Source organism: Nicrophorus vespilloides, unplaced genomic scaffold (assembly GCF_001412225.1).
Source record: "Nicrophorus vespilloides isolate i.1.1-1 unplaced genomic scaffold, Nicve_v1.0, whole genome shotgun sequence".
Lineage (NCBI taxonomy): Eukaryota > Metazoa > Arthropoda > Insecta > Coleoptera > Silphidae > Nicrophorus > Nicrophorus vespilloides.
This window is the reverse complement of record NW_017098843.1, coordinates 1-11,444: the sequence shown is the minus strand read 5'-3', so window position 1 is coordinate 11,444 and position 11,444 is coordinate 1. Positions and strand designations below refer to the sequence as shown.

General features: G+C 34.7%; 4 protein-coding genes across 6 annotated transcripts; 2 read left to right on the top strand and 2 right to left on the bottom strand.

Moving 5' to 3' along the window:
* Positions 1-492: 492 nt before the first annotated feature.
* Positions 493-4,860, top strand: LOC108563347 (nucleolar protein 6). The gene is made up of 9 exons (XM_017921996.1): positions 493-605; positions 928-2,693; positions 2,749-3,060; positions 3,125-3,589; positions 3,649-3,902; positions 3,963-4,174; positions 4,236-4,430; positions 4,489-4,590; positions 4,657-4,860. The coding sequence occupies exons 1-9, from the start codon at positions 576-578 to the stop codon at positions 4,777-4,779; spliced, it is 3,459 nt and encodes a 1,152-aa protein (XP_017777485.1). The 5' UTR covers positions 493-575; the 3' UTR covers positions 4,780-4,860.
* Positions 4,776-5,426, bottom strand: LOC108563348 (LYR motif-containing protein 4). Its single transcript, XM_017921997.1, has 3 exons — positions 5,215-5,426; positions 5,030-5,150; positions 4,776-4,976 (listed from the first exon to the last, which is right to left on the bottom strand). The coding sequence occupies exons 1-3, from the start codon at positions 5,292-5,294 to the stop codon at positions 4,902-4,904; spliced, it is 276 nt and encodes a 91-aa protein (XP_017777486.1). The 5' UTR covers positions 5,295-5,426; the 3' UTR covers positions 4,776-4,901.
* Positions 5,427-5,729: 303 nt separating this feature from the next.
* LOC108563345 lies at positions 5,730-7,162 on the bottom strand. The gene is made up of 4 exons (XM_017921995.1): positions 7,087-7,162; positions 6,438-6,665; positions 6,187-6,379; positions 5,730-6,120 (listed from the first exon to the last, which is right to left on the bottom strand). Exons 2-4 carry the CDS (start codon positions 6,660-6,662, stop codon positions 5,984-5,986), a joined length of 555 nt encoding a protein of 184 aa, XP_017777484.1. The 5' UTR covers positions 6,663-6,665; positions 7,087-7,162; the 3' UTR covers positions 5,730-5,983.
* Positions 7,163-7,536: 374 nt separating this feature from the next.
* On the top strand, positions 7,537-11,109 carry LOC108563349 (mental retardation GTPase activating protein homolog 4-like). Of its 3 annotated transcripts, XM_017922001.1 has the most exons (8): positions 7,537-7,737; positions 7,793-7,984; positions 8,042-8,419; positions 8,478-8,773; positions 8,828-8,902; positions 9,119-9,725; positions 9,828-10,308; positions 10,532-11,109. In XM_017922001.1, exons 1-8 carry the CDS (start codon positions 7,627-7,629, stop codon positions 10,741-10,743), a joined length of 2,352 nt encoding a protein of 783 aa, XP_017777490.1. In that variant the 5' UTR covers positions 7,537-7,626; the 3' UTR covers positions 10,744-11,109. The 3 variants fall into 3 exon arrangements, with proteins under 3 accessions (XP_017777490.1, XP_017777487.1, XP_017777488.1); XM_017921998.1 differs by having other exon boundaries at positions 9,119-10,308; XM_017921999.1 differs by lacking the exon at positions 8,828-8,902 and having other exon boundaries at positions 9,119-10,308.
* The last annotated feature ends 335 nt before the right edge of the window (positions 11,110-11,444 follow it).

Genomic DNA, 11,444 nt, shown 5'->3' with positions numbered 1-11,444 from the left:
TGGTTGTCGAGATTTTGATATAGTTGGGATTTTGATAGAGTCGGGATTTTGATATAGTCGGGATTATGGTTGTCGAGATACTGATACTGTCGGGATTATGGTTGTCGAGATACTGATACAGTCGGGATTATGGTTGTCAAGATCTTGATATAGTCGGAATTTGATACAGTCAGGATTTTGATATAGTCGGGATTTTAATACAGTCGGGATTTTGATATAGGCGGGATTATGGTTGCCGAGATACTGATACAGTCGGGATTATGGTTGTCGAGATTTTGATATAGTCGGGATTTTGATACAGTCGGGATTATTGTTGTCGGGATTTCAAACGTCGAGATTTCGATAGACGGTCTTTCGGATGTCGGGCTTGAGACGTTTAATAATGCACATTCAATATGTAACTTTGGTTGCAGTATGTTAAAGTGTATGTGCATTATGTTGGTGAACCTGGTATTATTTTGTTCATTTAATTCAATTTTATTTTGACAAATGACAGCCACGTGTTTTTGAGCAGTGTTGACCGTGTATAAATATTCGATGTATTTTATATTTGTTCAGTTAATAATTAAATAACCATGGGACAAATAAAGGATATCGATATGGAAGTAAGTTGAATATATAAAATTTACGAAAATCCTTGACTTTACTTTTGAGAACATTTCTTTAATAACTTTATATATTTACATTTAATTTAATTTATTTTAGATAACAATAATGGTATATAAGTTCTTTTTATAAAACCTTTCAATATATATTGTTTGTTTATATACATTTTTGTTTAAAATAATCTATTTTATGTGATGTACTAGTTAATATCATGTTAGTTGTTTAGGTTATATTTTCAAATCTTGTAATTTATATATTGTCTTTCTTGTTGTTGATTCTTGTTACTGTATTGTTTTTATCATTGTTGTTTTTTTATTTTAGGAAAATTCTGAAAAGAAATCAGATGTGGGTGAAGTAGAACCACCCAAGATAAATCCGAAGAAAAGGAAAGGCAGTTATAAGGAGAAGCTTCTGTTAATGAAGAAACAAAAATTGTTATCTGGTGAGGATAATGTTTTGGCTGAAGCTCAAGAACCAGTGCAGAAGGAAAATAAACCAAATTATGCTCTATACAAGCAGCCCACTGCAGATGAATTAAATCAGTTGCGTGAAACTGAGAACTTATTCAATTCCAATATATTTCGCCTGCAAATCGACGAACTTCTGGGTGAAATTAAAGTGAAACCGAAATACGAAAAGTTATATGATTCGTGGTTTGAGACATTCAAGGAATCTTTTAAAACCATCACCGAATTAGACACAATTCCATTGGTTAATTTCAAGAATGTTAAAGGTAAGAAATTGAGCGCTCAGCAGAAGTTTATCAATCAGACAGTAAAGGATTTGAATCATGAACTTTTTTCGAAACCTCACGATCTTTCCATGAAATTTAATAAGCCGGTTAGCGTAACACGTATGGCTAAATATAATTGTATTTCGAGTAAAGAGTTGAAATACAATCCTAGTATTTGCTTGGCTATGCCTAAAGAAACGTTCTCACCAAAGAGCGATTTCTTGTATAATAATTATGCCATCAAGAAGTATCATTATATGGTTTATGTTATGCAACATATCAAGAGTTTGGATATCGTGAAAGAGGTGAAAATCGAGAATTATTTTGGTAATTATTGGATGCCAATTTTGACGATTGTGCCCAGCAATTCCGAAAAGATAACCATTAATTTATTTGTGGTTCCTGAAGAGAATACATTTAAAATTAAACGCTTCCTTCCGCATAATAATAACATTAAGAAAAATATTCTCACCGACATGTTTGAAGACGTTAAAGTCGAAGATTTCACTAATGAAGGTACATATTTGCATAATTCGATAATTGCTCATGACACTGGTTTATTATTGAATAATTCCACAATTGAGGAGAATCTGCGAGGATTGCAGAATATACAGGATGGTATTAAACTTTTGATGGTATGGCTGAAGCAGAGAAAGCTGAATGAAACCTATGCTGGTTTCACAGATGATTTGTTGGTGTATCTGATAGTGTATTTAATTCTTAAGAAGAAAATTACTAAACACATGAGCTCTTACCAAGTAATAAGAATCTTCTGGTTCTTTTTGAGCTCTACTCAAAATCTCCTAAGTATTGCAAATACCGTTAAATTAGAGGATTTATCGAATTTCAAGGAGTTTTCGCATTTCGTTTTGGTGGATGCGACTGGATGTCTGAATGTCGCTGCATTCCTTGATTCTGAAGTCTTCATCAAAGTAAAAAACGAGGCTGCTTTGGCGGTGAAGAATTTGGACAATAACAGGTTCAACACATTCACCACCTTGTTCATATCCAAGATAACATTTGCGATCCAGTATGATGCCCTTCTAAAAATCAAAGACGATAGCAATTTCTCATCTGTGTTCGATGGTTGCGATACAACGAATCGATTTAAGTACTTTGGTTTCTACGAAATGTTAATCAGGAAACGGGTGATGGACAATCTGAAGATGGGATTATCGAACAGGGTGTTGGAAATCGTTCCAATCTTAGCAGAGAGCACGATGGATAAACTAGTATTTGGAATTAATCTGAATCCGGAGACGTGCTTGGACGTTGTCGTCAAAGGTCCCAAACAGTTTGACGCTGATGCGGCTAAGTTCAAAGAATTTTGGGGACCGTTGGCCGAGTTAAGAAGGTGAGTAAACATTCAAAAATATTTTGCTATGATATTAAAACATTAATTGATTTAGATTTAAGGATACTTCCATTTATGAAGCAGTATATTTTGATGATGCAAAAACCATTCAAGATAAAAGGCATATCTTTAAAAAGATTATCAAATACGTGCTCAAAGAAAAGATGGGACTGAAATATACGCTCAATGGGGACGAAATGGAGAAAATTTTAAAGATCGACAATATTGTAGCACCGTTTCCCAGTGGTTCAAATGAAGAGGCGACGTTAAAGATAAAAGCCATACATTACGACATGAGTAAAATGCTTAGAGATCTGGCATTGCCTTTGCCGGTTACAGCGATTCAAGGCCTCTCAAATGTTTACAGGTATTTATTTTCTTAATGACAAATTTATAAAAATAATTAAATTTGTGATTTCTTCTGTTTCCAGTTATACAATGTGCTATCCACCTATTCCAACAAATACCACTTTCAATAAATACAATGTCGAGAGTACTAAGGAATCGCACAGTCTGCTGTTAGGAGATCTTTTAAATGCCAAGCATTTGCCGAATTACATAGAGCCGGTGGAATGTGTCATTGAGTTGGGAATGCACTCTAAATGGCCAAGGGAATTGGAGCCAATGAGAGCAATGAAAATGTTGTTCCTTTTTGAGATGTCCGATCTTCTTTGGAAGGAGAAGCATGTGAGGTCTGCTGTTCGAGAGGAATGTTGCATTGATATATTTTACGAAGGATTGGTGTTCAGACTGTGGTTACATCATCCTAAAGAAATAGGCTACCTTATGCGTAATGTTTCCGCTGACGGCGTCGTTTACTTTAAAGACTCCAGAGATAGTTTGCACGTTGAGTCCAAATTCAAAGTACTACCAAAAATAATTGGCGCTCTTAATGGGTAATTATTATTTAACAATGTTCTGATTATTACATTAACTATTTGGTTATTTTCTTTAGGATTCATCAAGAATCTCCGAGCTTCGGTCCAAGCACGTGTCTGATAAAAAGATGGATCAGGGCACAAATGTTGGACGAATCGCACATTCCCGACGTGGTTATAGATCTATTGAACGCTTCCTTATACTTAACTCCGGAGCCATTTTCTGTACCAACATTGCCGCAGGTCGGCTTCATCAGGTTTCTTAAATTCATCTCCGAATTTGATTTCAACATGCAGCCTGTCGTCGTCAATTTCAACGACAATTTAACAAGTAATCAACCGGCCGTAAAATTGTTTCTTATATATTAATAATTTAATTTCTTTGAACTAGATGAGCAATTATACGAAATGGACGGTAACTTCCAAAACAACCGCGCAGATTTCAGAGATCTGCACATCATCACGCCTTACGACGAAGGAACCTCAATCTTTACAAGGGAATCCCCGAATAAGGATATTATCAGGGTGTTGCAATTATTGGCCCAAGCTACTTATAAGCATCTTACAGATTGCATAATCTCCCAGGACTCGTTCAAATTCAAGGTAAACAAAGTTATAAATAGTTTTGGAAACATGATTTTAAATAGCGTTAATTTTTTTTTAGAGCGTATTGGTGCCAAACATATCCGAGTACAATTTAATAATTCACTTGGACGCGAAATGCGTATTGAAATATTTACAAAAAATTGACTGCACTTCCACAAACGTAATTAAGATCGAGGAATATAAACATGATGCACGCACTAAAATTCCTGTAGTTGGTTTCGATCCAATTCAGATTTACTTAAAAGAACTCAGGGTTAGTAAGAAAGAAAAATATTATGTTGATCGAATAATTTATCTTCTTTTTTTTATAGAAAAATTACGGCGATTTCGCATTATTCTTTTACGATTCTTATGGAGGCTACAAAATTGGAGTTTTGTGGAGGAAAAAGTCTCTGGAAGAGAATGATTTTAAGGTTGTTTTTGATTTGTGTTATCTGATGTATTTATTATTGATATTTGGTTTTCATTTGTGATTACAGATATTGAATGTGCCTGCAAGACAAATCAAGGATGGGAAACTACAGTTGAACATTGCAGCATTAATTGAGGATTTCAAGTGCTTAGGAACTCATTGTGTAAAAAGTGTACAAAAAATAAATTGATTTTATAATTATATATTAAATAAAAATAAAAGAAAAATCAGTGCTTAATCATGTATATGAGGCTATCAAAACTAGTACATACAAAATAAAGTATGGTTTATACTTAAATTTTACAGAGATCTTCATAAATTTACTCTTATACTATGAACATTCTCAATTACCAGTTTGTCAGTTGAATACATTTGCCCAATCATCACCTAAAATATTTGTTCTTAGTATCTGCAAGAAATTGTAAACAATTTTAAGTTACCTGTCGTCTGATGATTTCAAGATTTGTTTTAGCCTCTTGCATTTTGACCATTATCTGACTAGGATCTGATAAATTTCTGTTTGCCTTAAAGCTATCTTTGATCTTTCGCACAGCATAATTTCTAAAAATGTAATACCAACAATATTATAAATAATTTATATTAAGAGAAAGTAGGATTTGTTAACCTGAAATTATATGAAGGAAACTTCTTGGATTCATTAAGTAAGCACTTGTAAAGGCTAAGAATTTGTCGTTTGGATGCCATGTTAAATTATCTATCGAGTTCTCACTAATTTGAAGCACATGTAAATTGCAATACGAACTAATAGCTAAAGCACGGATAGAAGAGCTCCATGTAAAATATTTAGAAATGGCTACTGCTTGTGGTACTTATTAAAACCGCTAGTGTTACCAACTGTATCAACTAAATATAGGTACAAATATCAGCGTATTTACCATATGAGCAATATTTTAAATTTACTTGGGGATGTAATACTGAAATAAATATTATTTTTCCTTCATTAGCCTCATTAATTTTAAGAAGAAACAATTTTAGAAATAAAGGTGAACGCAAATAATTTTAGGAGTCATCGCAATCGATGGAAAACCCATCGATTACCGCTACTCGTTTATATAATATCAGGGAAATGGTATGATTAAGAACAGCTTTTGTATAAATAAAATACATTTAAAACAATTACATTTATTTAAGACATCGCGCTGCTGTACATGAATGTTAAATTACAGAACCCCCAACAAAACGGTCACAAAAAGAAAACAAAATACAAATTACTCTGTTATATTTCGCAATTTATTCCATTTTGGCATTTAAATTTACTATTAAATATACTATTTATTATTTACCCGATCGCGCATCGCGCGTTGCTGTCGACAGCGCCCGAGACGTGACCCCTCAAACAAACAGTACTTTATTAAATAGCTTGCTAAACTCGTTTACTTCTTCCAGTCATCCTTTTCGTAATCCCATTGGGATGAGAGACCGGTGATCGGGTTCACGTGCAAATCGAGGATACGCCTCAATTGGGCCTGTTGTTTTTCTTCAGAGAAACTATCAGGCAAAGGTACTCTGGCTAAAATAACAAACAAAAAAAATTATGTAACACTGGATAATGCAAGTTGCTTAACAATAAACTTACTGACAACCCTGACAGCCATATAGAACCAGAGTGCAACAGAGACCAACATCAGAGAGGCGCCAACAATTTGCTTCCATTCACCAGTTGGGGCTTTGAATTCAGAATAGGTCAACTTGAAGGAGGCTCTGTACAATGCCTTCTTTTCCTCCATGGAAAGTTGACGCCAATCGCCCTTTTCCTTTTCACGAAGGCACTATAATCGAAAAAAAAAACTGTATTTGCATGTTCTAATTCGAATTTATTTGAATTACCTTGATGTCAGCAGTTGCTTCCTTCCATCTGATGGCTGGCAATGGGATGTCACTACGGTCATAATAATGTGGTTGGCCATTCATGCCATAACCAACAATCTCTCGGTTGCCAATCATAGCCCTGGTGGCATCCAGAGCTGGATTACTGTGAGCGCCAGCAGCTCCCAATGGAACTGGGCGGGCTTTGATGGACCTAGCGCTAAGGGCTAGAAGTCTGCCGGCCATGATCTGAGGAAAAAAAAACTTCAATTCATCAACATGTATGGAAATGAGTACAAATGAAATCAATAAGTTGGGTGGAAACCAAATGCATTGCATAACAAAAGGGACTTACATAATGATTGAAAATCAATATTATAAAAAAAAATATAAATATTATACAACTCACTAAAACCACTTCTGGTTTTTTACCGGTCCTTCGCAAATTAACACTGAATATTAGTTACAATTTTTTTTCTCCTTTCTGGCAAATGATTATCTAATCAATGTCATCTCTATTTTTTGGGAATTTCATATTTAATAGATGAATAAGAACCCACTTGATCATATTTATGCAATGCACTCTATCCTTTTACCCCAACAAACATAAAATATTTTAAATTTTACTTAAAATCAGGAGCTAAATAAAATATACACTGGATCTACTCACAGATTTTAAGCTAACAAAATGGCGAAAAAGACTGATGGAAATCTTATACTACACCCGCAATGCGTTCATTTTGCTCATGTTGGCATCACTAAAAAGCGCTAACTTTAAAAATTTAATTTAAAAATATGATTTATTCTAATATAACAAGTAATTAAAACTTTAATAATAATAAGAAAAAAAATAATAGTATTTTATTCATCTACTTTTAAAAAGTCTTCATTATGTTTTTATTAAATCGAAGAGAAACATAGAAATACAAGTTATTAATTTATTTGTTAATAAATCTTACAAAACAGTTGTAGTTTCATGTAATCAACAAGTAAATATTATTACAATTCGCTATCTTTTCCGGAAACGGTTTCAACTACCAACCGACAAACGACGGTTATGTTTTAAATTTATCTCGCGCGGCGGGAAAAGCTTGAACCAATGGAATAGCTTATTGTGCATGTGATTTTGTTTTCAAACAAGTATACGGCGAGTGTGAAGAAAAATGTCATAGGTTTATTTTTTTTTACGTGATTCTGAAATTAGTTAGAAATGTATATTAACGATGTGTTGAAAAAGGATGAGATTCGGAGTATTGCTATACAGGATTTGAAGCAGTTTGGTGTAAAATATAGGAGTAAGAAGGCCCGCCAATATGTACAGGTTATACCAGCAAAAAGAAATTATGTTATGCAAAAATTGAACAAATAAATTGTAGGAAACAAAAACCAGGAAGGTATTCAGGGTTGCTCTGCATTTGCTGCCCATGGAAACTGTGACTCTACCCAGTGGACAACAGCTTGTAGTGCCGAAGATTGTTAATGACTTGTGCAGTTTCATTATTACAAAAATTGACACTGAGGGACTTTTCCGGAAAGGTGGCTCAAAATCTAGACAAAATGAAATTAGAGTAAGAACTATCCTATAATATAATTTTAGGTTTATCAATATTCATATTCCTTTTTAGTTATCATTAGATGCTGGATGCTATTTAGGAGAAGAACATCATGAAGTTGATGTTGCTAGTGTACTTAAAACTTTTTTTCGTGAATTGCCAGAGCCCTTGATTCCATTTTCTTTCCATGAATTGTTTTTGAGATGCATGCTTCTATCTGAACATCAAATTGAAGCAGTTCTATTATCCTGTTTGTTAATACCAATGGAACACCTTAACACTTTAGCCTATTTTATGCAGTTCTTATTCAGAGTGTCTGAATATAGTCCATTTAATAAAATGGATGCTTACAATTTGGCAGTGGTAATGGGGCCCAGTTTATTACCAGCTGAAGAGAAGTTGCCTCATAATCCAACACAAAGACTGACAAAGACCTGTGAACTTTTTAAAGTAAAGATAATATTAAGCATATTATTAGAATAATGTTTTAATTAGAATTGATTTGCAGTTACTTATAGAAAACGCTGCTAATATTGGAGTCCTTACAGAGAGTATAATAGAGAGGATAGCTATAACGAGTTCGATGAGTTCACTCAACGTCGATGACGAAGCTAATGTTAAAAAGAAAAAGAAGCGACGAAGTGGTTCATTGACGCGAATGTTGAATGGTTTAAAGAAAATTGTCAGCAGTAAAACCGAGGAAGTCGTTCAAGAATTTCCACCGGATTTGTTGCTAACTCCGTGCATCACTAGATCCGCGAAGAAACGTAAAATCGAATCAGCCGGAATTTCAAATAAGAAACGGTAAGACAAGTAAAATTCAAAACTAAAATAATTTGTCAGGTTTGGCTTTTTCAGACGACAAATCATTAATAGTTTACCTCAGCAAGCTATATTAAATACTCCATATACTCCAGTTAGTAAAAATCCTGAGTAAGTATATCAATACTCGTAATAAAATAATTTTAAAGTTATGAATCTGAAATCGGAAAATTGAACGCTGAGTGCTTGTATTAATAATAGTATTATTATTGCTTGTTAGAAATACTACTGTGTATATACTTTTTTGATTTGATATATTTTATAACGTCTTTCTAATATTAGTTTTGCGTCATAAATAATTAATGATCATGGCTTTATTGTTTTCAGTGCAATAAAAAAACCTACCCCAGAAACATGTGAGAAGACAAAGGAAAAGAAGGTACTTTGGTCGAAGAGCAAAGCGAAAGTGGAAGAAGGTTCATCTAAAACGGCGATACAAAGGCGTTGGTCTGCAGTTAGTTCTGTGGCTGCTTTCAGAAGAAAGAAGACACGGAATTCGTGTGCCGCTTCTTTGACTCACCAAAAACCTAAGATCTTAGAGAAAGATCCTCAGATAGATAATAGGATAAACGATTTATCTGAAGAACTTACAAAGCATAAAGAACCTGAAACTGAAAACTATGTGCGCATTTCCAAAGTCGAATACGAGGAGATCAAAAACCGTGTTTCAGCTATAGAACGACGTATCTCCATAGAGCTGGAGAACGCAGAGCCGGAAGCATCTGCAACCTGTGATGATGGAGTAAAGGATGTAGAGATGGCATACGAGCAAACCCTTGTACAAACTGAGCCGCTTAGCCCTACGACAGATCAGCTCGCTAAGAGGTTGAGCAGAGAACTGAAGATTCGGCGATCGAACGAACCTAAAGTATTCAGGTCTCCGAGTGCCAGAAAAATCGGAAGCTTGAGACGCAGATCCCGGGAACGCGACCAGGTAAGATTAAATAGAAATCAGTCTTGGTGCGTGACGAGTTCCGCGTCTAAGTCTGCCCTCCGCAGGGGAAGACCTAATACCGTTCAAACGGGTTTGCCGCAGCCTACGACGGCTGAAGAACCTCCGAAGACACGTTCGAATTCGTTTCATGGTAACAATTCGCCGTCCGTAGTGGCGAATTCGATGACATCGAACTCCTCTACGGTGAGTTGGAAAAGTGCGCAAGGATTTTTCAATGCTACGCCTATGTCTAACCCTGGAGTCACTGAAAACTGTAGGGCGTCGCTGGCGAAGTTGCGCAGTCAAAACGCTGGGATGGTGCTGGCCAAGGCGAAATTGTTTGATAACCTAGTGGATTCAGAGTGTAGTAGCAACAAATCTGGAGAATCCAATTGCGTATCATCTCAAACACGTAGCACCAAAATCGGGGCTCCACGAGTTCTTGACAAGAACAGCAGGATTCAGTCGTTAAAAATGGAGGAGCGCAGAAAGAAGGCTATTTCACCTAGAAAGAGAAATTGCAACAAAAGTCCACAAATTCGAATGCAACGTATCAGCGTGAAGGCGCCACCACCTCAAGAATGTAAGTAAACTTAATTAGCGAATGAACATTATAAGATTTGTTCTTCACATTTCAGTTAAGTTTAATAATTTTAATAGAATATCTTTAAAGTACCTTGTAATGTGTAAATAAGTTGCTTCTCAGTAAATAGTCTATTTTATTACGACTTTGAACCGTGTTTTATACCACTACTATTTTATATAACTACATTCTCTAATTGCATCTATTATAATTGCATTTGTAGATAATATGGATAGGACAATATTGAGAGACTGCAATCGCCGTGGGTCAGAACCAACGACATCCCCAAAATGTGTAACACCCAGAAATGCACCCCAAATCAAGAGGACTTTAAACCCGAAGTCGCCACGCCGAATTTGCAGGACACCGGTTTCCGAAGCTAAACAAACACCGCTCAAAGTAATCGCAACGACGAGGAACACGCATCACTACTAAATTCCTTCTAGCATTCTTATTTTGCTATGCAAGTAGATAGCCCAAAATTCTGCTTTACCAGAGCATGCGAGCATAATTTCGAAAATTTTATTTGATTTTTATAGCAAGGACTTGAATTGATTAAAATTTAACGTTGACTCTATATCGAAATTATGTTCGCATTGTCTCCGAGTATGAAGTAAGGACATAAAGAAAAAAAGAAAGAATTAAGTGGCCATAGTTTATATTTCTTTATATATCGATAGATGTTTTTTTTTATATTTTCGTATATCCGAGAGTGCTGTGCAAACTATGTACATACGCATTGTTAAAGAAAGTTAGAGAGAGAGAGAGAGAGAAAACGAAGTAATCGAATGTTTTATAATTATTATTTTATTTAATAAGTTTTATTGTTTTATCAATTGAATAATTGAAAACAATTACTGTGACTTTTTCCTAGAATATTGTTTTTATACTGTGCTTTTATTTTTTCATATTTTATAATGTAATTATTTGCTTTTGAGTCTTAATAAAAAATGAAGATGTTTATAACAAGGTATATACAATAAATTTATTTTGTAAATTAATCTTTTTTAGGTGCAAAACAAAATAAATAACACGTACCGTATTTGTTAATATCACAAATATGAGTGTATTATCAATATTGATAGGAATATGTAATTGCGTTTGCGATTTGAATTGCACCAATCACGACGTTCCAC

What these genes read in the sequence shown, in the direction of transcription:
- LOC108563347 (XM_017921996.1), top strand. Translation starts at nt 576, where the DNA reads ATGGGACAAATAAAGGATATCGATATGGAA. An exon ending in TTTCAACGACAATTTAACAA is followed by an intron (nt 3,903 to 3,962) that starts GTAATCAACCGG and finishes TCTTTGAACTAG; the next exon opens with ATGAGCAATTATACGAAATG. An exon ending in TGGAAGAGAATGATTTTAAG is followed by an intron (nt 4,591 to 4,656) that starts GTTGTTTTTGAT and finishes TTGTGATTACAG; the next exon opens with ATATTGAATGTGCCTGCAAG.
- LOC108563348 (XM_017921997.1), bottom strand. Translation starts at nt 5,294, where the DNA reads ATGGCATCCAAACGACAAATTCTTAGCCTTTACAAGTGCTTACTTAAT. An exon ending in TTTCCTTCATATAATTTCAG is followed by an intron (nt 5,151 to 5,214) that starts GTTAACAAATCC and finishes TTACATTTTTAG; the next exon opens with AAATTATGCTGTGCGAAAGA. An exon ending in TTGAAATCATCAGACGACAG is followed by an intron (nt 4,977 to 5,029) that starts GTAACTTAAAAT and finishes CAAATATTTTAG; the next exon opens with GTGATGATTGGGCAAATGTA.
- LOC108563345 (XM_017921995.1), bottom strand. Translation starts at nt 6,662, where the DNA reads ATGGCCGGCAGACTTCTAGCCCTTAGCGCTAGGTCCATCAAAGCCCGC. An exon ending in AAGCAACTGCTGACATCAAG is followed by an intron (nt 6,380 to 6,437) that starts GTAATTCAAATA and finishes TTTCGATTATAG; the next exon opens with TGCCTTCGTGAAAAGGAAAA. An exon ending in TATGGCTGTCAGGGTTGTCA is followed by an intron (nt 6,121 to 6,186) that starts GTAAGTTTATTG and finishes TTGTTATTTTAG; the next exon opens with CCAGAGTACCTTTGCCTGAT.
- LOC108563349 (XM_017921998.1), top strand. Translation starts at nt 7,627, where the DNA reads ATGTATATTAACGATGTGTTGAAAAAGGATGAGATTCGGAGTATTGCT. An exon ending in CTAGACAAAATGAAATTAGA is followed by an intron (nt 7,985 to 8,041) that starts GTAAGAACTATC and finishes ATTCCTTTTTAG; the next exon opens with TTATCATTAGATGCTGGATG. An exon ending in GGCGCCACCACCTCAAGAAT is followed by an intron (nt 10,309 to 10,531) that starts GTAAGTAAACTT and finishes TTGCATTTGTAG; the next exon opens with ATAATATGGATAGGACAATA.